Raw genomic sequence first — 25000 nt, forward strand, 5'->3', positions numbered from 1 at the left:
GTTAGGACCGCAGTCTAAAGTGAGTAACACGCTGGTGTCGCTCGCGCACGACAATAACCGATCTGCAAGCTCTCAACGCGTTGCACATCGACACGTTGAGAGTTTTCTTACACCCGGAAAATAAATGTTGTAACCGCGATCATCGGTTTGTTAGTTACGGGGTGTTGTTTTGACCAAAAACGCAATCTGGGAAAGAGAATCCGAGATAAATGTACTTTTTTGTAAATCTGTTTACACTGAGGCGGACGGAGACGGAGTTTATACTTCCGGTTACTTTCCGGTTGTATCGGTCTCCTAGCAACCTACAGCCATTGGCAAAGAGTGTGATAACACGCAATCAATGAAAACTCGTAGTCATTGTGTTAATATTACACACACACACACACACACACACACACCTGGTAGACGTTGCTCTTGTTGTAGTGCATGTTCAGAATGCGGTAGAGCTCTGTGTCACGGCCCATGTGCAGTTGACTGTCTCTGACCAGAGGAGACGTGCTGTCCCTGCATGGAGGGGGCAGACGGCATGGACACATGGACAGACATAATTAATTGCATTTTTATAGCACTTTTCCAAGTGCTCAAAGCGCTTTACAATGGTTCATTCATTTATACATTGGGAGGTGAAGCGGTGAACAGTCGACGCCAAGCTCACACCGACCAACTCATTGGAGGCAATGTAGGGTTCAGTGTCTTGCCCATGGACACTTCGACATGTGGAGGAGCCGGGATTCAAACCGCTGACCCAGTGATCATTGGATGACCTGTTCTACCTCCTGAACCACAGCTGCCCCAGCCGACATAGAGACAACAGGACACAATATGGACAGTTGGACAGACATGGGGACAACAGGACGCAGCATGGACAGTTGAACAGACATGGTGACAACAGGACACAACATGGACAGTTGGACAGACATGGGGACAACAGGACAAATCTCAAACCTGGCATATGTTGTGTTGAACAGATTAAACGTGACGGTGTGTGTGACTGTGTGAACGTACCGGCTTTGGGTGTCTCGGACGGCCTGGCGTGCGAAGCGCTCCATCTGGATATAGAAGAACTCTCTGAAGTTACTGAACCACTTGATGAGTTGTGACGTCACACACCTGTTGAACTGGAGAGAGAGAGAGAGAGAGAGAGAGAGAGAGAGAGAGAGAGAGAGAGAGTCAGAGCGAGAGAGACAGAGAGAGAGAGAGAGTCAGAGAGAGAGAGACAGAGAACATGAGGCTTACCTGGTCCTGCCAGTAGCATATGCTTGCGTGAAAGATTAAGCCATGCATGTGTAAGTACAAACGGCTTGTACTGTGAAACTGCCAACCACATGTAATGTGTGGTTTGATTAGAGCAGTGGTTCTCACGCATTTTCATGTCAAGGACCCACAAATTCATATCCCATTTGAAAAGGTCTACAAAAGTTGTGCACTGAGTTGATTGATTGGGCCATAATAAAAGTGTCAAACTTTTATGTAGGGAGTGTGTTTGTACACACTATACACACACGTACACTTGCCTAGTATCGCTTTAAGTACTTTGAGGGGTCATGGGAGGAGTTGTGGGTACGGTGTAAAGCAGTGTCAACTTTTTCGTGTCAAGGACCCCAAAATTGACACTAATTAGCCCACGGACCCCCATTTGAAGAGATATGCCAGGGACCCCCAAAAGAGAAGATTTATATGGCTCTAGCAGTGATTCTCAACCAGTTTAATTTCAAGGACCCCCAGTTTGACATGCATTAGTCTACGGACCCCCATTTAATGGCATTTCTATTAGTGATGGGAGATTAATCGGCAAACACATCGGTATTGGCCGATTTTAGTTGTTTTTAGATTAATCGGCATCAGTTCGATTAATCAAGCAGACCGATTAATGAATCGATCCGATTAATCGGTCTGTCTTTACAGATAAACAAGGCCAAAGTAACAGCTTGAACAGATCTAAAAGCTCACAATATTAAATATAAAAGGTATTAAAGTTAAATCTGACTTGCCTAAGCATGCAGTGCAGACACCCTGTTACATGTATTTTTCAGAATGGACAAAATTATTATAATTTTTCAATACAGAATGAGATCATATTGACATCGGTAATATCGGTTATCGGCCATAACAGCAATTAATTATATCGGATATCGATATCGGCCAAAATGTCTCATCGGCACATCCCTAATTTCTATCTCTGGGACCCCAATTTATATTGTAAAATCAAATGGATCCGTCCATTTGGTTCCATTTGTATACACTCTCAGAGTTACAGACCCATAAGGGTCCATTTGGTTCCAAACTATCATTTAGTTGGGTACCCCCTGGAACTCCCTCAAGGACCCCTGGGGGTCCCCGGACCCCACTTTGGGAACCACTGGTGTGAAGACTGGTTCGGGGATGAGGAAAAAGGTACGCAGACTTCGAAAATCAAACCTTTTTCACACCTCGGCAGGTTAACAAGAACAACATTACTTCATTGCAGAGCAAACAAATCATTGCGGTTTGTTTCGACAGTTCTTGCACCTCCAATACACACTGCATGGGCAAGACCTACGCTGTAGAGTGCATTGCTGGATTTTGGCGGAAGTATACCGCTCAAGGAAATGACATAATTGGCTCTTTACAAATCTGTTTACATTCTCTGTGAATTAAACAATTCACCTAAGACCAGGCCTCTCCCACTTAGACACTCCCACACACACACACACTTTCCAGCCGGGCTCATTCATTCCAATGTAAATATCATGGATTTTACACATTAAATACTCATTAATTTTTGGAACCAGACCTTCAAAATCTCTTCCAAATCCGTCAACAAGGCCTGCCATATACACTGGAAAAATATGTGCGTGGCATTTCTTTTTTTAAAACAATGTTTTATCATATAGGAAAACTATTGGTGGAGAGGTTTGCTTAGCTATGTTATGCTTAGCTGTGATTGGACCATAGCACTTTGGGGAGGGGCTTAGCTATAGGTAAATTATTGTGATTGGTCGAAAAATATTGTATCCGGGGTAAATACATCTGGCGGATGTTCCGGCCCGAGAGGAGAAAGAGGACGGATAGAAACCTTGACGTCAGGGAAGTAGGTCTTCAGCGTGTTGGAGGAAGGGTAGCGGGCGTAGAAGAACATCAGCTTGGCTTTCTTCAGGTGACAGGGAGACAGGCCCTCCTGGCTGTGGAACATCACCTCATATTAAGGACACTATAGACCAATTATTTGTTTACAAACATTGGGACTGGGCGCACGGGTGACGTGTAATCAATTCCCAACAGATCTCCAAACCTGTTGTTTTGGGGAGCGCTGGTTTCAGTCCGTGCGTAAGCCCGGACCTCAAAATTGAGGTCCGAGGCTAGGCTAGGCTAAACGTCCGCTCGCTCGAGCCATTGAGTTATAATTATACTTCCGGCAGTCTTCCGGGTGCTTCAAAACGGCACTGAGCAACTTCCACTGAAATTAATATCGGGGGGGGTCTCTATCCAGGCTTCCCCCCGTCACAAGGCAACATTGTGATGTCATTGAAATCCCCCAAACTCCGTGCACATACATGCACGCGCGATCTTAGCACTGTTTTACGGAAATAATGCTCAGATGAGGTGATATGAGTGACGATGTTAGGAGCCCAATAAAGAATTTGCGCGACCTCCCAGTTACTCCACTAACTTCCCTCCCTCCCCTTCTCCACTAGTCCCTCCCTGCCTTTCTCCACCAGTCCCTCCCTAACTACATTTTAGCCTAGTTTCTATTTGTTGACGAAAATTGTCAATTTATTTAGTCTTAGTTTTAGTCACTCATAGCTTAGATTTATTTAAGTCTTCGACGGTGACAAAAGGTAGTCGACGGCACAGTTATCGGCGTATAGTTTTGGTCGCCGAAATTTAAAAGTAAAAGGATATGGCGCCGGGAGGCAGGTACAGGTCCCCTCCGTCCATGGCCGCGTCTCTCTCTCTGTCCACATGGTGGTGCTGATGGTGCTGGTGGTGGTGGTGGTGGGGGTGGGGGTAGTGGTGTTGGGGGTCCAAGGGTCCGCCGGAGAGCAGGGAGAGAGGGGGGAAGGCGGCGTGGTGGTGGTGGTGGGGGCCGGCGGAATGATGATGAGACCCCGCCCCCGGGAAGTCCAGGAAGGGATCGGGGGGGCCGCCGAAGAGAAGGGCAGGGCCGCCGCTCCCCCGCTTCTCCTCTCGCTCGCCCCTCCCCCCTCCCCCCCCGGGAGGAGGCAGGGGGAGCGAGCGAGAGAACAGCTGCTGCATGGAGTAGTGGAGGAGGGGCAGGGGTGGGAGAGGGGGGAAGGAGGCGGAGCCAGATGAGGAGGGGGAGTGGCCGAGGAAGGAGGAGGAGCTTTTGGGAGGAGGGGGCGGAGGAGGAGGAGGGGGGTGGTGCAGGAGCGAGGGATGTTGATGATGATGAAGAGGATGAGGAGGAGGGGGGCGTGGCGGGAGGTGGTGGTGGGGGGGGTGGGCCGAGGAGGAGGAGCAGGCGGGGTTTAGGATGCGCGAGGGGAGAGTGGGCGGGCCTCCCCCTCCTCCTCTGATTGGATGATCGGCCCCTCCTCTCCGTCTGGGCGGGTTGGCCGGGCACCGATGGGCGGTCCCTGGTCCGACTCCTCCCCCCGACTCCGCGTCTCTCATCTTCACCTAATAATTAGAATAATAATATTCAAAAAATAAATAAAATGTTATTTATAACTCACTTTACATTTTTTTGTAAAATCACGTGTAAGTGCAACTGGGGTTAAAAAAATGTGTGAAGTTAGGGCTGCCGACTGTATTTATGTCGGCCACATGGCGTCTTACGTCGTCATTCAGTGCCCTAAACAAACATTAAAATCCATAGACTTGGTTGGTTCTAAATTGCTCTCTAAAGTGCTCTAAACCAACTTGAATGTTCATAGACTTGGCTGGCTCTAAAAGTGGCCTCTAAAGTGCTCTAAACAATCGTTGAAATACACTCAAATCCATAGTCTTGGCTGGCAAACAATTTACGTCATAAGTGCTCTAAATAAACATTAAAAATCCAATAGACTTGGCTGCCATATGACGTAATCCTCAACAGCCATGCATTGGAGAGGCTAGCGCCCCACTCAACCTTTTATCCCACATTTTATCAGAGTTATATCAAATATCTAAATACTGAATTGAGCAACTGAAAAACTTTCTGGGGGTGCTCCTAAAAGCCTGAGTACACGATAAAATTACCGCAAAAACATTTAGAAAAAAGTGAAATATCCTAAGGCATAGACTAGTAAGAGACCAAAGTAAAAAAAGGAAGAAAAGAAGTAAGCAAAATCTTAAAAAGGTACGTTTTGAGTCCATTTTTAAAAGCATCGGTAGATATTAGAATAGTCCTGACGTCACTCGTTCATCCCCTGGGTCACGGAATTAATTTCGTCTTAGAAATGTCTCATATAAGAGTCGTGGTCCAAAAATAAAACAAATAAAACAAATTGTCCCGGCGCTATTGTCAGGGTATAGCCTACCCCAGACAGCGTGATTTCTGGTGAGAGGCCGTCATCTTAAGGCCTATTCATAGTCTGGATTTTCGGTGATGAGGTGAACACCGCTCCGGTGGTGAGCTGAAATAACGTTGAGCGGTGGTGAGTAAAAACAGAGAGAAGGGCTGGGGCGGTGGTTTGCTCTTCACCGCAGCTCGTGACGTCATGTTGTAGTTCGGTGGTCACTTAACCACCGTAAATCCAGACTATGTATGAGCCTTAAGAGACCATCCCTGCATCCCGGGACCGATTACATTGAAAACCTATTTACATCACTGCATTTGGGGGGGGTCTCACCTCCTCCTCCTCTTCATCCTCTTCGACCTCGACCCTGCCCCCTCCTCTGGAAGGGGGCGGGGTGGGGGGAGAGGAGGGGGCAGTCCCCTCCTCGCCGTACAGGCGCAGGACGCGGTCGATGACGCGCGCCACGGCCGCGCCCAGCTCCAGCTTCAGCGCCCGCGCCAACTTCTGCCCGCCCTCTGGCTCCTCCCCTTCCTCCTCATCATCATCATCATAACCCAGCCACACCCCCACCTGGGGATCCAAAGTTATAATTGTTAACGAAAAACAAACTAAATAACAAAACTTTTATGGTGACAAAAAGTAAATATAGTTTTGTTAAATGAGAATTCCATGCTAAAAGGCATATTTGTAGTTGTTACGTCCCCACCAAAGAGGTCCAGGTGTTATTTGTAGTTGTTACGTCCCCACCAAAGAGGTTCAGGTGTTATTTTGTGCAAAAGTGCATTATTGGCTTATTTCCCCTAATATAAGCCCTCAATGTTTTTGTGCTAATTCGCTTATTCCCATCGAAATAAGTAGTAAAGTGTGCCGCTTGGGATACTATTTACATTATGAAGAGAGGATATATACAAAGAAAATGTTTTGAGCGATGGAAATAAGCGAATTAGCACAACACCCCAATGCCCCATTCAATTCAATGCAATTCAATTCAATTCATTGAGGGCTTATGGTAGGGGAAATAGCCAATAATCCGCTTTTGCACAAAATAAGACCTGGACCTCTTTGGTGGGGACATAACAACTACAAATAAAGGTAAGAAAGCCTTCTAGCATGGAATTCTCCTTTAACTGAACTACATAAAATGTATAATAAAAAAATGAGAATATAACAAACTGAAACTGCATTGTGTGTTTACAAACTAAACTAGACTAACTAGACAAATTATAGACGTCTTTCTCGTTACCAACAGTAACTGAATATATATATTTTTAAACGGTATCTGTGTCGAGTTTTTATTACACAAAAGGCCTACTTACTCTGACCTTTTTGAATTCTGCATTGCGATAATCAAAATATGCTTAAAATTTTAAATGCCACTTTTGTTTAACAACAGAATCTCAGCATATTGCAGTAATCCTGGTCTCTAAACTGCCTCCCCCTGGCCAGCCGGGGCGCCTGATGGAGGGGAAAGGAACTGGTTGGAATAACGTGTTCCTTCCACACACTACGTCCAACCAGGGAAACTCCCCCTGTCAGGTGAAAAGGAGCAACTTGGACACTCAGGCATGAAGGAAGCATGAGTTCAAGTCCGTTGCTCTCCCCATGTCCCCCATATATGGGGACTAGGTTGGCAGAGGGTGTGTAGAGCCCAGGATCACATTAGATAATTGACACAGGGGTGAAAAATGGGTTACAAAATCGTGGGATAAAAAATATAAAATAAAAAAAAAGAATCCCAGCATATTCTGGGGGGGGGAAGAACGTTTGACAAAAACGGCCGATCTACAAGCTCACAACGCCTTGTAGATCTTTTGGAGAATAGAGTGAAAAAAACAGCGTACCAAATACACTCTTTACAGGTCTGTTGTATCAAGTATAAAGGGTTTAAGTGGTACTGAATTTGCAGCTCAACACACGCTAAATTCATCCTAGCATATGACGGAGGACGATTTAACGATACATTCATATCGGCGATACGATTTCTGTGAGCGTTTTTTTATCACGATAAAAGATAATAACGATTATCACTAATAATAACGATTACCTACCCCCAGCGCTCTCTCCATCATCATCGCCCCTTCATCCTCCTCCTCTTCTTCCCGTCTCTCTCTCTCGGCCACTGTTTGCCGGTCGGAAGCGAAGCTCGGCTTCCTCAAGGCGGCGCCGACCAGTGAGAGAGAGACGCCGACAGTCTGATCCTCCTCCTCGTCGAACATCGCCATCCCGTCTGCCAAGAAATCTGCCTCCTCGTCCTCCTCCCCGCCTCTTGGGCTGTCGTGATTACAACCCATTTTAAGTCCACGATTAATTGCCATACGAAGAATTGCGTTTGTCTCTTTTTTGGCATTGTAGTTTCCATTTAGTTTTCGTCAGAACATTTTTCGTCTTAGTTTTAGTCGACGTAAACAACACTTGTACGTACTACTTTGTCCCCTAGAATCACAATTCTGTTGCATAATATTGTCGCAATTGTTTCCAGGATGAAACATTTTCAGACATTTGTTACAGACATTTTCCAAAAATAGCAAGAAAATAGCAGATTTACAAGCATACAACGCTTACCATTTCCGCAATTTAAATTTAAACTACTACTATACAACAATTCTATTTACCTTTTTTACGCTTCGTAATAAAAGAAAATGCACGGGGCAGTTATGACAAATAACTTAACGCATTGTGCAGTCTAATGGCTACCACTCGATACATCAAAGAAAGGCCTTTCTGGATTAACACTTCCGATGCCCAGGACGTCCACACACATCTTATGAAATAAAACCATGGGGTGCTAAGGGGGAGGTCACAAACTGACATTGACCCTACGACACAGTAATGGCACCCCCCTAGTACCCCTACCAACACATTCAGTAGATACTATGATCTTTTGTGGCCAGATGTAATTTCCTGGGGTCTAGTAGGACTATAGTAAATTATAATAAAGAAATCATCATAATATTTTGTAAAATAAAATACATATTTAGTTCCCATGTTCGAATGCCCCCTGTCAAAAAGTCCCTAAAATGAAAGAAAGCATTGTCTAATAACAACCTAAAACATGAGCCTTGGTTGAAAAAAACCCAAAGTTGTCCTTTAATCCAGACAGAGCGACTTAGCCAGCAGCAGTAGCATCTGTGAAGCAATTGAAGCAGAGCTATAGAGCACCGAAGTCTGACGTCACTTTCAGTAGAGGGCACCAACACACAGGTTCATGTATTTTTTTATTTGCATTGAAATCTCCATAGGGCGATTTTAGGTCGCTTCATATAAGAACTGTGTTTGAAAAATAAACCGACCACCCCGGCCTTTCTGTCAGGGGAGTGGCTGTGCGTCGTTAATGATGTCCATTCATATTTGATACAGCCAGTTTCTGGAGAAAATGGAATTAATGTCAGGACTTCGGTGCTCTATAGTGAAGATACGGAGTCGTATTTAAACGGACCGCCTAGTTGAGGGAATGAGGCGTGATTGGATTATGGCAGTGTGACTAAATGATCAGCTGAGATGTGAATGAGGAATAGGAAGCTAGGCTGATTAATTACAGCTGAGGCGTTCAGACTCACATGTCCCTGTATGAACGAACGCTGTGCTTCATACATTTTATTCAGGTTTAAAAAACGTTTAAATTGCGGAAATGGTAAGCGTTGTATGCTTGTAAATCTGCTATTTTCTTGCTATTTTTGGAAAATGTCTGTAACAAATGTCTGAAAATGTTTCATCCTGGAAATTGCGACAATATTATGCAACATAATTGTGATTCTAGGGGACAAAGTAGTACGTACAAGTGTTGTTTTCGTCGACTAAAACTAAGACGAAAAATGTTCTGACGAAAACTAAATGGAAACTAAATGAAAACTAAGCTATGGTGACTAAAACTAAGACTAAATATATTATATATATTATATATTATACATATATATTATAACAAATAAAAACTAGACTAAAATGTTAGGAAGGGACTAGTGAACAAGAGATCCAGTATAAGTCATTTTACACTTTACACGTTGTGAGCTTATAGATCGGCTATTTTCAGCAAGTGTAGAATCATTACGACGGCATCAAGGCCCGCCAAAATACATTTTAATCGACTAAATCAACTGTAGATTTAGTCGACTAAAATCTTATGACATTTAGTCGACTAAAACTAGACTAACACTAAAACATTCCAGGTGACTAAAATGTGACTAAAACTAAATGAAAACCATTCAAGAGACTATATGACTAAAGCTAAAATCTAAATTTGCTGCCAAAAACAACACTGGTACATACTGTACTAATAGTCGAGAGGCCTTACCCGTCTCCTCCGGCATCGCGCCTCCTCTTCCTCCTCCCCCTCCTCTCGCGGAGGCCACGCTCTTCCTCCTCCTCCTCCTCCGCGGCGGTGGCGGCGGCCATCTTCTCTCCGAACGCCCGCCACACTTTGTCCCGCAGGGCGCGCAGCCGCTCGCGCGCCTCCTCCAACTGCTCCTTAAGCTCCTCCTTCTCTCTCCCCCTCCCGCCCCTCCTCCTCCTCCCCCTCTCCCTCCCCCTACTCCTCTCGGCCCCTTCTCCCCCTCCCGCCGCCCCGCCCCCCTCCAGTTTCATCCTCTTGTTGGCTCTCGGGGCGTCGTGGCGCCACTCGGCCAATAGGTGGTGGTAGTCGTCTCCCTCAGTCCCTTCGTGGTCTTCCCCTCCCTCCTCTGTGGAACGAATGTGGAACATGAATGTTTTCATATGTTTCACGCATAACGGTCACATTTAACGTTTGTAATTATTATTATATGTGTTTCTGATGAAATTCCTTTGAATTTAGTTTTTTTTTAATTATTATTATTTTATTTCTGAATTTTTTATGTTTTCGTTTCGGATTAGTTGGAATGTGCGATTTTTCCATTCTCTGCACGACCGTGGAATTCATAATGTGGAATTCATAGCGCATGCACGCACGCACACACACACACACACAAAAACGCACACACGCACACAGTCTCACACACACACCGTCTTTCCTCTGCTCCTCTCCCGGGGTGTTTTTCGGGTACGGGAGCGAGCCCCCCAGAGCGGGGGGGTGCTGCTGCTGCTGCTGTGCGTTGGCATGCAGTTGCCCTCCGAACCTCTTGGGGGCTCCACCAGCACCAGCACCGGGCTGCAGGAGGTGGTGGATGAGGGGGAAGCCGGGGGGTCTCCTCCTGGCAGCCAGAGGGCGCTGTCCCACCGGGGAGTTGGACCGGGGGGGAGACGAGGGGGAGGGGCCAAACACACGCATCATCTGTGGGGTGGAGTCATCGAAGAGATCTGAGGGCGGGTCCATCGCTGAGGAGAGAGAGGGATAGAGAGAGAGAGAGAGAGAGAGAGAGAGAATTTGTCAGAACCATCGTTTATTTTTTTTATTTTTTTTATAATATTTTTATTTACATTTTTTATAACATACAATACATTCACACACACACACACACACACACACACACACACACACACACACACACACACACACACACACACACACACACACACACACACACAGATATTGCACTTGCACTATAAACGAAACAAAAAAGAAGTACCTAAATAAGATTCTTTAGTTCTTTGGGTTCTTTAGTTTTCTATTCTGTTTCTTTTTAGGCCATCTTCTATAGTTAGTGCTCACTGCGTTCGCAATCACTGCGTTCGCAGTGATTGAAAGTCTTTTAGCGGTCTATGGCTTAGCTTAGATGTTGATTAGCAGTTTTCTTTTATAACATCTACATATAGACCGTCTATATATATCTGTTGAAACAACGTCGTTTCAACGTCTAATCCCCCCCCCTCCCAGTGAGCTGTGGCGTTCCACAAGGAAGCATACTAGGGCCTCTACTGTTCCTAATATATGTAAACGACATGACTTCAGCCTGTGACTGCAACTTGTTCCTGTTCGCAGATGACTCAGCACTGCTGGTCTCGGACAGGGACAAACTGCAGGTTGAAAATGCCCTCAGCTCTGAACTCGGTAGAATCTGCACCTGGCTCGCTGATAACAAACTATCTTTACACCTGGGAAAAACTGAATCCATTCTCTTTGGCTCTATTAGTAATCTCAGCAAGGCAAATGGCTTCTTGGTTAGAGTGGGTGACAATGTTATCACACGCAAAGATGAAATTACCTACCTAGGTTCCATCCTGGAGGCTAATCTTTCCGGTGATAAAATGGCCACCAACGTAATCAAAAAAGTCAACCATAGAACAAGATTCCTCTACAGGATCTCCTCACTGGTCAACAAAAACACCTTGAAGACCTTAACAGGAGCCCTTGTACAGGGTTTCTTTGACTATGCATGCACCTCCTGGTACCACAGCACCTCAAAGGCCCTTAAAACCAGGCTCCAGACTTCCCAAAACAAACTGGTCAGGCTCCTACTTGATCTAGCCCCCCGAACCCACCTCACCCCTGCCCACTTCGACAGGCTGGAATGGCTTAGGGTCGACGACAGAGTACAGCAACTTGCAATGGGTCTGGTCCACAAGATTCGATACACCACCAAGATACCCATGTACCTGTCTAGATACTTCCTTAATGTTAACGAAGTCCACACCCACAACACCAGAGGGAGTGCAACGAACCATGTACAACCCAGATTCGGCACAAACAAGGGACTAAATTCTTTTCGCTCCTATGCCACCAAAATGTGGAACGCCCTACCAACTGTCATTAAGACATGCGAATCCCTTGACTCCTTCAAAACCGCTCTCAAAGGGCACCTACGGATGGCTGCAATTCGAAACTGGCCCCCGTAAAATCTGAATCCCCCCCCCCCGCCCCCCCCTTTTTTCCCCTCACTGTATATATTTCTTTTCCCTTTTTACCTCCTTTTTGATGAATTCTTTTTTGATGAATTCCTGTTCTGTCTATAGAAGTGTCTATTTGTACGTCTCTAAATGTTTTGATGATTTGAACATGGTGGACCCTGTTGGAAACAAGTGTAATGCTTAATTGGGTCGTCCACTCACAGTTAACAGCCTTTGTATTGAGTTTGTGCTTGAAATGTACTGTAATTCTGCAAACTGTTAATAAATTCTTCAATCAATCAATCAATCAAATCTATGCCTAAACCACAAAAAAACATTTTTAGGCCAGTTATAACACATTTTTAGACGGCCATTTACATGTATTTCAGACATCTAATAGCCTGAAACATGCTCAGTGGGATGTGAAAGAGGTTCCAGAAAGAGACCGTTTCAAGTGTGAGAGACAGTTGAAGTGCATGGACACATTTAAAAAGCAATAGGTCCCAGTGAGAGAGAGTCTGTCAGTACTGTGGTCCAATTTCTGCCAAATGGATCAAGTGCAAACGCAGTAAAGCCCTATATAGAGTGTCACAGTCCCGCCCCCTTTCTTGACGACGCCAGGCCCAGGAAATGATTCCCAATGCATTTTCCCCATAGGCTTTTCAAAAAGTATTTATTTAAAGACCTTTTAAGCGTCGTACGAAGCCAACTCGAGTTGTGACAAATCATGACAACAAACACAATATTTTGGACCACACAAATAATTACAAAAAAGAAAAACAACAAAAAAAGTATTGTAACCTGCCGTTTTCTTCTTCTTTCTTTCGTTTGTTGTCATGATTTGTCACAACTCGAGTTGGCTTTGTACAACGCTTAAAGGGTCTTTAAATACATACTTTTTGAGAAGCCTATGGGGAAAATGCATTGGGAATTATTTCCTGGGCCTGGCGTCGTGATGAAAGGGGGCAGGACTGCGACGCTCTATTATATAGACCTTATATACGCAGCCCGATCTCACCCAAACAAGGCGAAATAGCACGGATTGGTCAATTACCATGCCATGCCGGAGAGGCAGCATTCAGGAGAATAGCTTTTTTTCCAAAGTCTCCTGAACTTGAACACAGTATTTTGCGTTGAACAAATATGTTTAGAAATCCATGTCGTACACCGCATCTCCACTAGCTAAAGAGTGCTGGGTTGTGCCCCGAAGATAGAAGATCTGCTTTTTTCGCAATTTTTGTCCAAAAGTGCCCTCTGCACGTCCCTGATTGTCGCCAATCCGTGCTATTTTCACCACGTTTGGGCGAGTTCGCATTTGTTTGTTTGGGATTCAGACTTTTGGAGAATTATTTCCCTACAGAATTTATTTACACATCGTTCGTCACCAGGACAACCTCACGTGGTGTTCATCATACTGAAACAGAACATTTTTTAACTTTTGCGCGAGCGCGCACGCACGCACGCACGCACGCACGCACACACACACACGCACGCACGCAACCTCTCACTTCCTACTGTACACCCTTCACTGTTTCCTTCCTTCCTCTCTCACTCTCTTTATATAACTCACTGTCTCTCTCCTCTCATCCCTCTGTTCTCAGTTTCTCTCTCTGTCCCCCTGTCTCTCTCTGTTATCAGTTCAGACAGCCTGCAAGCACTGTTTGATCACACTGTTTACCCTCACACACACATGCACGCGCACACAGTCGCACACATGCACGCACACGCACGCACACACACAGAGGGAGAGAGGCTGAATGAAAGAGAGGGATTACAATGGTCAATGGTCCTTGGGGAGAGAAAGGGAGAGAGATCTGTAGGCTACTGTTGTGCGTGCGACCGTGCGTATGTGTGTGTGCTACTTAGCACTGATAACACAATAATCCACTTCAGTTGGATACACTACCACTTATACCACACAGACAGACAGACAGACAGACAGACAGACAGACAGACAGACAGACAGACAGACAGACAGACAGACAGACAGACAGTGCATTGGTCCCCTGCATGCATGCATGCGGTCGTTGGAAACATGAAAAGAATTAATCCTCAAGCACATAAACAGGCTAAATATCAATTATTCAAATGGCCTGTTCTTCCCCTAGCATCATAATACAGCCCAGATGGCTGATAGATAGAGCCACAGATTAGCCTATTCCAGTGGTGGAAAAAATACTACGCACATTTCTTTGCTTAAGCAAAAGTACCAATAATGCAATTTAGAAATACTCTCACAAATACATTGTGAGCTTGTAGATCGTCTATTTTCAAATGGCCGAAATGTGTGTATGTGTGTGTGTGTATATATATATATATATATATATATATATAGGGCTGAAGTGGCTACTGTATGTTTTTTGTAATAATAATCAAAATCTCCAAAGTAACTAGTAACTAAAGTTCTCAAATAGTGGCGTAAAAGTACAATATTTGGATCCGAGATGTCATCATCATTTTTCGACTGCGGTCGAGATCATGTATTTCACAATGCCACGCCAGACTTCCCGGTCCTTCATTGCCATCCCCAGTTCCTGCTTACTGATGCATGTGTCCCTAGCGATGACATCAGGGAACGACAGTTTTATACCACTTGTCTGCTTTGAGGCAGGATTCCAGAGAAGAGGGGAAGATATAAACTCATGATCAGCTCTGTAACAGTGGCCGGCAAACTGTTTTGCCACTACATCCGAGATGTAGTGGTGTACAAGTAAAAGTATTGCAAATTGGAATTACTCAAGTAAAGGGCAAATACTTCAAAATTGTACAGTACAGTACTTAAGTAAATGTAGCCTATAGTTACTTTCCACCACTGCGACGGCGGACGACAACAACAACACCACCACATTGAAACAGAAATGTATGTCAGTGCTTTTCAACCCTTTTTCATATGAAGGTCCATTATTCATTTGAGCCATGGACCACCATTTGATCACATTTAGCCCCTCACACACCCAAAACTAAAGAATATTTTGTTGTTGGTGGATACGATTTGGTCTACAATTCCATTCTGAATTGATGTTGCTACCATTAGGAGAGACAACAGGCAAACGTTGATCAAGATAACAATTCTTCTACATGCTCTAATTGTGTAGACTTCTTAATTGTAAATTAAGTAATGCAGATGTTTAACAATAATTTAACTCTTGAGGACCTGTAAGGGTCCATTTGGTTACCAACTCTCCATCGTTTAGCTATGGGGACCACCTGGAACCCCCTCAAGGACCACTGGTTGAGAACCACAGATGCACAGCATGCGTTATTTATCATTTATTGTGAATTTGTGGTTTAAATTCATGGTGAAATCGTCCTCCGTCATACACTTGATGAATTAGCTTTTTGAATTAGCTTTTGTTGAGCTGCAAATTCAGCACCACTTATACCCTTTGATGCTTGACAAAGACTCTATCCACGACTCCACGTGATATACGCTCTCATTTCGGTGCCATGTCATTATTCCGACCTCTCACTATTCCGACCTAATTCCGAACCCTATAACCCTAACCTCAGTCTTAACCGGCCACGTAGGTTGCTAACCCTAACCTCAGTCTTAACCAGCCACGTAGTTTGTTAACCCTAACCTCAGTCTTAACCGACCACGTATGTTGCTAACCCTAACCTCAGTCTTAACCGGACACGTAGGTTGCTAACCCTAACCTCAGTCTTAACCGGCCACGTAGGTTGCTAACCCTAACCTCAGTCTTAACCGGCCACGTAGGTTGCTAACCCTAACCTCAGTCTTAACCGACCACGTAGGTTGCTAACCCTAACCTCAGTCTTAACCGACCACGTAGGTTGCTAACCCTAACCTCAGTCTTAACCGGCCACGTAGGTTGCTAACCCTAACCTCAGTCTTAACCAGCCACATAATAATAATAATAATGAATAATGAATTGCATTTTTATAGCGCTTTTCCAAGTGCTCAAAGCGCTTTACAATAGTTCATTCATTCATACATTGGGAGGTGAAGCGACGAACAGTCGACGCCAGCGTCCTCACTTCCCACATTCAGGTTGCTGACCCTAACCTCAGTCTTAACCAGCCACGTAGGTTGCTAACCCTAACCTCAGTCTTAACCAGCCACGTAGGTTGCTAAGCCTAACCTCAGTCTAAACCGGCCACGCAGGTTGCTAACCCTAACCTCAGTCTTAAACGGCCACATACGTCGGACTAACGGGAGGTCAGACTTATGGGAGTAAGTAGTAGCCTTGCCGAGCCATGAGGCAGGAGCCTATGGGGCATGTGAGGCAGCTTGATGTACAAGTACACCCCCTGGACACGACGCTAGTATGTCGCAGGGACTTATACCCCCAATCCAACCCTTGATGCTGAGTGCCAAGCAGGGAGGCACTGGGTCCCATTGTTTAGAGTCTTTGGTATGACCCTGGCCGGGGATCGAACCCCGACCTCCCACTCTCAGGGCAGACACTCTAAGATGACTTATGGGAAGTCCCCCCTTATTTCACTCAAATTGCCGATCTACGAGCTCACGTTGCAACTTGCAACCCTAACCCATGACACTGGTTTACTATATGACACTATGGCACATTAGAAGTCCAACTAGAAGTGGTTCTCAAATGATTTATTTGCAAGGACCCCCCCTGTGTATATTATGTCGGTGGCAGAAATATATATATATTTCAACAAAAATGTCCACCGCCAGCCAGCATGCCGATGATCTCCGTTCGTGGGGTCAGTACACACCCCCCCCCCCCCCCCCCCCCCCACACACACACACACACACACACACACATACACACACACACATACACACACACACACACAAAGGACCCAGGACCACAGTTTGACAACCACCCCCGTATAAGGTAGACCTTATACTGGGGGTGGTCCATATATGTAGACCTAGGCCTATATCCTACTAAGAATGAAATATAAATAGGGGAAATAAATTAGAGAAACAATTCTCGCATAGCCAGCCTTCTAGTATGGCTACACAGGCTAATATAAGACAATTCAGCAACAGTGATTAAGCCTAATAACCATTACAAAAAATAGCAGCTACCCTAGCTTCAATAATGCATTGGATTTTTTGATATATTTTTTAAGGGCTAAACAATTATGCATAGGTGAATAAATGTATTTATAATAATAATAATAATAATAATAATAATAATAATAATAATAATAATAATAATACTGACTTGTGTCATTATTAAAATTACTTGTGTCATTATTTGTTTTCTAGCCTTCAGTGGCTTTGAAGCAACATCTGCCGGGTTGCATGCAACCTGTCGCACCCACATCGGTGACCTATCGCCACATGTTGCTTTTTAGGCAGTACATTTTCGACGGTACGGTTGGTTGACTTGGTTCAGTTCAGTTTTCTTCTTCCCCGTCACCTCACAACAATGAAACACCAAACAACTACATTAAAATATTCACCAGACTAAGCAACACGAACGCACGAATAATGCATTTCCACTTGAAGAAAACTCCAATAAACTCCACTCTAGCGGCACACATTTATTCAGGTCACTCATGTGGGTATAACACCGGGACAGCAATCCGCAGATCTACAAGGACTCAACGCGTCGCGACGCAACGCGTTGAGAGCTTGTAGATCTGCTCTCCTGTGGGGTTTGGGGGGGTTAAACGACCCAGACTGTCGTTTCTAACGGAATATAAACGCACGCCCGGGCGGCCATGCAGTGCACGCATCATGCACGGACTCGATCATGTCGCAGCACAGACGCCAAAATAATAAACGAACACGCGCACATTTTACTACATTTACAAACACGTAGTGACGCGAGTAATTATAACGATGAAATGACGGCGTGACAATCGATTAGTTATCGTACGAATACGAAACGATGTAAAGTTTGACGAGGACATTTTTGTGATAATAAATAAAGTATAAAAACTCACTTTGATAATCGCACAGGCAGGCAGGCAGGCACTGGCAGCAGAGGAGAGGAGAGCTCTGCTGCTGTGTGTCCGACCGACTCCGTCCGTCCCTGTATGTGTGTGTGTGTGTGTGCGCGCGCGTGCGTGCAGGCAGGTCGCGAACCCAACACCACTGTGATGACACACACTTTCCTGTTATTTCCTCTATAGCTGTCTGTCTGTCTGTCTGTCTGTATCTCTGCCTATCTATCTCCCCATCTCTCTCTACTCTTCCCTCGCTTCTCGCTCTCTCATAATAACTCCATCTCTCTCTCTCCAGCTCCCTCCCTCCCTCCCTCCCTCCCTCTCTGATTCTCTCTCTCTCTCTCTGTGGGAGTCAGGTACGAGGTTCGTGCGTGTATGTTTGTGTGTGTGTGTGTGTGTGTGTGGGGGGGGGGGGGGGGTCGTGGGGGCACACAACCCCCCCCCCCCCCCCCCCCCCCCCCCCCACACACACACACACACACACACACATCAGGGCCAGGGATTGATTCATTTGTATTCATTTGATACAGAGCAGAGGGCGTGTGTGTGCGTGCGTGCGTGCGTGTGTGTGTGTTTGCGTGCGTATGTGCGTGCGTGTGTGTGTGCGTGCGTGCGTGCGTGCGTCATGCGTGTGTGCGTGCGTGCGTGAGTTCATCGTATAGGTATAGTGTAAAAAAAAGAATAATAATCATTAACTGTTCTTATCTCAGTTGGTCTTCTTGAACCAACAACACCACGACCCAAACTGTACAACTGTCAGGATCACAGTGACCTGTATAGCTACATACTGTAGAAAACACCTTCAGACAGGGTTTCATTCTCCCTGTCCATCATTCATTGCCTACAGCTATTTATCTATCCCAGTGGTTCTCAACCTAGCTTTCAGTGTTTCCTCCAACTCTCCTCCCAGTGGGACGTGCCTCGTCGACCTCCCTAGGGAGGCGCCCGAGAGGCATCCTATAACCAGATGCCCGAACCACCTAAGCGGGCTCCTTTCCAGGCGAAGGAGCAGCGGTTCTACTGTAGGAGTTGCATTACATTATTAGTTTGACTAGTCGGTTCCACAGATAAATATTGTGAAGATTGCCGATCTACAAGCTCGCATTGTGAGGCGTAGTGAGCTTGTATATATCAGCTATGTTCACAATTTTCAGTCTCATTGGTGGAGAGACACCTGCCAGACTGTTCCTCCCACAGTTTTCAAATGCTTCCGTCATACAATCTAGAGCAACGGAAGCTCTGATCATGAGCAAGCGATAAAGCGGAAGTGAAGCCTCCTCCCCGCTACAGTTTAGTCTTTACAGTCGCGCAAATTTGAGGCCTCGGGCCAGCCCAGTTAGGGTCCAGTTAGGGTCCAGGTAAAAAAGGTAGGGCCGGGCCTTAATTTTCGGGCCTGTTGAGAACTCTAGTTTTATTTATTAGCGGGGCTGCGCTAATAACTTTGGGGCGGGCTCGTCTATGGAGTTTGAAATGGACAGGTTATCAGTCAAAAGGGAGACATCGAAGAGGAATGACGGGTGCGGGAGGATCAACATATGGAATGTCAGAACAGGTCAACTCCATACATATGGAGATCTAAGGGTTTGATGAGGTCAGATCAACATGGTGTCCGTGAGGTCAGATGTAGAGTTGCTGGCCCACGTATATGCAGATCCAGTGTTCTCCATGTATGGCTATCCAGGGTTTGATGAGGTCAGTGTCGTCATCTTCATATATGGAAACGGCCATATATGGAGCGTGTCACGAGGCGTAACTGACGGACTGACTAGTCTTCTCCATGTATGGATCCAGGGTTTGATGAGGTCAGTGTCGTTATATATTCAAAGATTTGCACTACATTTTCATGATTTTTCAAAAATAGCAGACCTACAAGCTCGTAGCACGGCACTCGGTGCCACGCTATGAGCTTCTAGATCTGCTATTTTTCAATAGCTATAAGTATAACATAATGCTTAAAACACCAAAAGGGGTTCCCGCCCTAAAGCACAGCTCGAGAGAGCGCTGAGGTCCTGACGTCACTCGCTCATCCCCTGGTTCACGGAAGTAATTTCTCTATGGAGAATAACATTGGCTCATCTTAAAATCATCTCATATAAGCATCGTGGTTCAAAAATAAACAAGCTGTCTCAGTGTTATTGTCAGGGAGGTGGCTCTGTGTCGTTCACTTATATTTGATACCGTCTGTTTCTAGCGAAAATGTGAAGTAATTCAGCAGCAGTAACAATAGCGTCAGTTGATTCTTCATATAAAAAGTAGGCCTACATAGGCCTGTGGACTTGCGCCCTCTGCCAATATTGACGTCAGACTTTGGTGCTCTAGACCCATACTTACTACTCTTGCTTTTAGTTGAGCTTTTTAAAATTCTTGTTGTTATTCATGTCCTCACTGTAGCCTATTGAGTGACCATGCATAGTCTGTCATCTGTTGCTGGGGGGGTTTTAGTAAAAAAAACAAAAAATACTTTTCTACATGGACATTCATCCATACTCCATCCATCCATCCATCCATCCCTCCATCAGAATCACCACAGTGGTTTCAGGTACTTTACTGACTGAAAAGATGTCAGTTGTTATGGAAACCTAAGCCGTGCGACACAAGCCGCGCTTACGGGTGCAATGGGGGGGGGGGGGGGGGGGGGGTGAGTTCTGTATAAACAAAAACATGCAGACGAGAGGAGAGGAAAGAGAGAGAGAGAGAGAGAGAGAGAGAGAGGGAGGGACGGTCGTGAAATGTCTCGCCCCATCTGCAATAATACATAACAAAAGATAATAACAGCTTTTTATCATTCTAGCACTGCAGGTCAGGACTTGTGTGTGTGTGTGTGTATCCTCTTCACTTATGTTACACACACTTACACTAACACCATCACGTTACAGCGGGCGCACGCACGCACGCAGGCACGCACGCACGCACGCACGCACGCACGCAGGGAGGGAGGGAGGAAGGGAGACCTTTCATAGTCTCTGTTTCAGCGACAGACAGACAGACAGACAGACAGACAGACAGACAGACAGACAGACAGACAGATAGATAGATAGATAGATAGAGTATATTGTATTAGGCTATTATGTTAGTCTAAAGTGCATTGATTTAGTTAGAGTGCAGGGGGGGAGAGAGAGAGAGAGAGAGAGAGAGAGAGAGAGAGACAGAGAGAGAGAGGGAGAGAGAGAATGTGGGCAGGCAGATGACAGGAGAGGGGGATGAAAGAAGAGGGTGGTGCAAAGGGAGGAGGGAGGGAGGGGTGGCACGAGTGGAACAAAGAGAAAGAGAAAAACGAAAAACACACAGATGGACAGATGAGGAGAGAGAGAGAGAGAGACAGAAGCCTACTCTAATATAGCTGATGGCAAGGTGACAGGGATATGCTAACTAGCATGAGGAGTGTGTGTGTGTGTGTGTGTGTGTGTGTGTGTGTGTGTGTGTGTGTGTGTGTGTGTACATGCGTGTGTGTGTGTGTGACAACAACCCACTGGCCATGTGGGTCATAGTGCGTTGTGTGTCACAGAGATAACTACATGCATGCATGCATCCATTAGCGTGTGTGTGTGTGTGTGTGTGTGTGTGTGTGTGTGTGTGAGAGAGAGAGAGAGCACACAATATATTCAGTGAAAAACTATAATCACATATGACATGTGCAGGTGTGCGCACACGCGCGCGCGCACACACACACACACACACACACACACACGTCAAACTGTGTGTTTTGGAGTGCAATGAACTAAAGTATAAAATATGGATGCAGCTGATATCCATGCAGTGTGCATGTATGTGTGTCCGTACGTGTGCATGTGTGTAATTGTGCTTATGCAATGAACTCGCTGGGTATACATTAGTTGTGCAACGCTTTGAAGTGTGTGTGTGTGTGTGTGTGTGTGTGTGTGTGTGCGCGCGTGCAGTGCATGTGCATGTGTGTGGGTGGCAGTTGAAGAAGCACTTTTTCAGTGGCGTTATCACTCACTCACTCTCTCACACACACACACGCACGCACGCGCGCTATTATACTCTTAGGCTGGAGTGTTTGGATGGCATAATTGCACTGACCAGAGAGAGAGAGCGAGCTGCTGACACCCCCAGCATGCTAATGCTCCTCTATCCATCTTTCTCTCCACCCCCCCCCCCTCTCTCTCTCTGCATTTCACAGGTGCAGTGAGAGATGGACTGATAGAGAGAGGTAGAGGTTGAGGTGAGAAAAGGATGAGCCAGTACCTCTCTCTCTCTCTCCCTCATCCCTCCATTCCTCTCTCTCCCTCTCATCCCTCCATCCTCCCAGGCCAACCAGTAGAAAACAAAGGGATGAATAAAGGACAGAACAGACACAATGCTGCTTCTCCTAATCACATGCCTCTCTCTCTTTCCCTCTTTTCTCTTCTCCTCTAATTCCCCCATTTTTTTATCAGACATGCCCCCCTTCCTATGTACAGACCCATTGTAACTTCATACATACTGCCTTTTAACCATTGAAAACACCCGTCCTCATTTCTGGTGACTCATACGGCCTTCCTAATACGCGAGGAGGGAGGCCATGTTTTTTCTATTGTTCCTTCATTTTATGTATTCATTTAAATGAAGAATATATTAAAAAGAAAAGAAACACGTCATGGAATTGAATCACCAGGATCCTGGATGGCTTGGTTTGCAGGCTTAAAATAATTCATATATATATATAGATATAGATATATATATATAGATCGGCAATTTTCAAATGGCCAAAATGTAGTTGTTAATGAAGTTGTTAATGTACGTTTTTGTATGTGTATTTGCCCTCCATCTGAAGACCCCACCAAGGACCACACCCAATTAGAGTAATGTTAAAGATGGAGTGCCGTGATTCCCCCCCCCCCTTTGAAAAAAAGTGTACAGAAAGTGTTAAAATTATGTTTTTATGTGGCCACACCCTAAGTATACATGGTTTTCACCTTAGCACCACCCACCTGAACTTAAGCCTCGCCCACAGCTGTTGTATGATAATGTGGGAGGGATTAGGGTTATGATGTCAAAATGGTGTAATTTCGATTCTGCCTTTTCATTTTTTTTAGGAAGAAACCAAAATACACAGGGAAGACATATTTGAATATTATAACCACAACTGTAGTTAACATTAGAGTAAGTAATTCGAGTAAGTTAACTCCATAAACACATGCAAAACAGAAAAAGTACAAAAATCATGGCACTCCATCTTTAAGAAAAAGTACAAAACAATGCAACAGTACTTGAGTAAATGTACTTACTTCACACACTGGTTGTCAACACAAGTTCTGAAACCAAATGAAACACTCGAGATAGCCATCATAATATTAACTTAAATTGTATTTACTTACAAAACATAACGTAGCAAATTGTTGTGCAAATGATAAACAGTTTAAAACACAACATGAAACATTTTGTCAAAAGGAAGGCAGAGGAATGGATCTCAACATACATTCAAAATAGTTTGTTAAAGTTGCTGTGAAGTGATGTTGTTTGTTAAATAGCTCTATTTGTGATATTAATCACAATCATTGCTATAGATCAGTGGATCCCAAACCCTTTAGCCCGTGACCCAAAAGAGAAACTTGATGTCTCCCTGTGACCCAAACTAGTGAAAATAGCTGATCTACAAGCTCACAACGTGGCGATTTACGCCGCGTTGTCAGCTTGCACATCGGTGTTGTGGAACGCGTGTGTCGAATTTGAAGTCGGTGGGGCGAACGGTTCTCGAGTTACGTGGATTACACACGTACAGACAGACAGACAGAGACATGGTGTATTTATACTCACACACACACACAGACAGACAGACAGACACACGCACGCACGCACGCACGCACGCACGCACTCGTAGCTTGCATATCTGCTATTTTTCAAAAATCGTGAAAATTGATTATTCTTTGAATAATAAGGGGGAGGCGTCCAAAGGCGTCCTGTAGCACTGAGTTTTAAAGCAAACATTTTTAACTAAAATCTTTGGTTCTGGAGGTCCCGAAATATTTTGAGATGGGGTTCGGAGGTCACCTTTGTCCTCTGAGCACCACTGATCGTTTTCACAACACAGTATAGAGCTATTTAACACTTTTTTTAAAAACAACATTCACCACACATTCTCAACTAAAAGGCGAGAGAGAGAGAGACAGACAGACAGACAGACAGACAGACAGACAGACAGACAGACAGACAGACAGACAGACAGACAGACAGACAGACAGACAGACAGACAGTAGTGTATTACTAATCGTTCAATTAAGGCTATGATAATATTTAATAATCTCAGATCATTAAAATCATTCAGTCATTTCCAGACGTTTTCTTAAGATTCTCAAATCACAGATTGCAAATCAAAACACGATGCAAATTCAACACTGTGTGTACCTCTGGTGTGTGTGTGCTTGTTAATGATGCCATTATATTTAGGAATTTGTGCATGTGTGTGTATTTATGTGTATGCTTGTCATAGGCCTCACTCACACTGTTGCAACATGGATACAACATTTGTCTTGTCCGTGTTTAATGGCCGCCCCAATGCATTTCCAATGGAAGTCACATGGTTTGACAAAACATTTTTGTTTTGTTGTTTTGTTGAAAAATATATAGTATGTTATATATAGTAAATTGGCTGATGGGCAAGTTAGTATAGTGTTTTATTTATCTATTTATTGTCTTTTGTTTACTGATCTATGACGATCAATTTATTTGGATCACAATGAAGTCCTCTGACTTGTTGTGCAATCCTGATAATTCTGTACTGCTCATTTATGAATTGTATCATGAATTATATCAAATAAATCAAATCAAATCAAATACATAAAACACCGCGAGAGCAGGCAGGCATGTCAGCTGCGCTCCGTTACTTAACAAGCTAGCTGTCTATAAGCGCCAGACAGCTCTCTGCTCCTCATACTAACAAGCTATAAGCGCCAGACAGCTCTCTGCTCCTCATAACAACAAGCTAGCTGTCT

The 25000-nt window shown here is 44.8% G+C and overlaps 1 protein-coding gene across 1 annotated transcript in view; it reads right to left on the reverse strand.

Annotated features, from left to right (window-relative positions):
- Positions 1-18196, reverse strand: part of prox3 (prospero homeobox 3) — a 20899-nt gene extending 2703 nt beyond the window's left edge. The window contains exons 1-10 of the mRNA XM_079491310.1: positions 18066-18196; positions 10416-10727; positions 9968-10114; positions 9730-9853; positions 7490-7712; positions 5775-6011; positions 3902-4620; positions 3056-3182; positions 1006-1118; positions 399-504 (exon numbers count right to left, since the gene is read on the reverse strand). Coding sequence (XP_079347436.1) covers positions 399-504; positions 1006-1118; positions 3056-3182; positions 3902-4620; positions 5775-6011; positions 7490-7712; positions 9730-9853; positions 9968-10114; positions 10416-10725 — 2106 coding nt within the window. The 5' untranslated portion in view covers positions 10726-10727; positions 18066-18196. The remainder of the gene's footprint in view (positions 1-398; positions 505-1005; positions 1119-3055; positions 3183-3901; positions 4621-5774; positions 6012-7489; positions 7713-9729; positions 9854-9967; positions 10115-10415; positions 10728-18065) is intronic.
- Between the last annotated feature and the right edge of the window lie 6804 nt (positions 18197-25000).

The sequence above is a fragment of the Electrona antarctica genome (genome assembly GCF_951216825.1).
Source record: "Electrona antarctica genome assembly, chromosome: 21".
Lineage (NCBI taxonomy): Eukaryota > Metazoa > Chordata > Actinopteri > Myctophiformes > Myctophidae > Electrona > Electrona antarctica.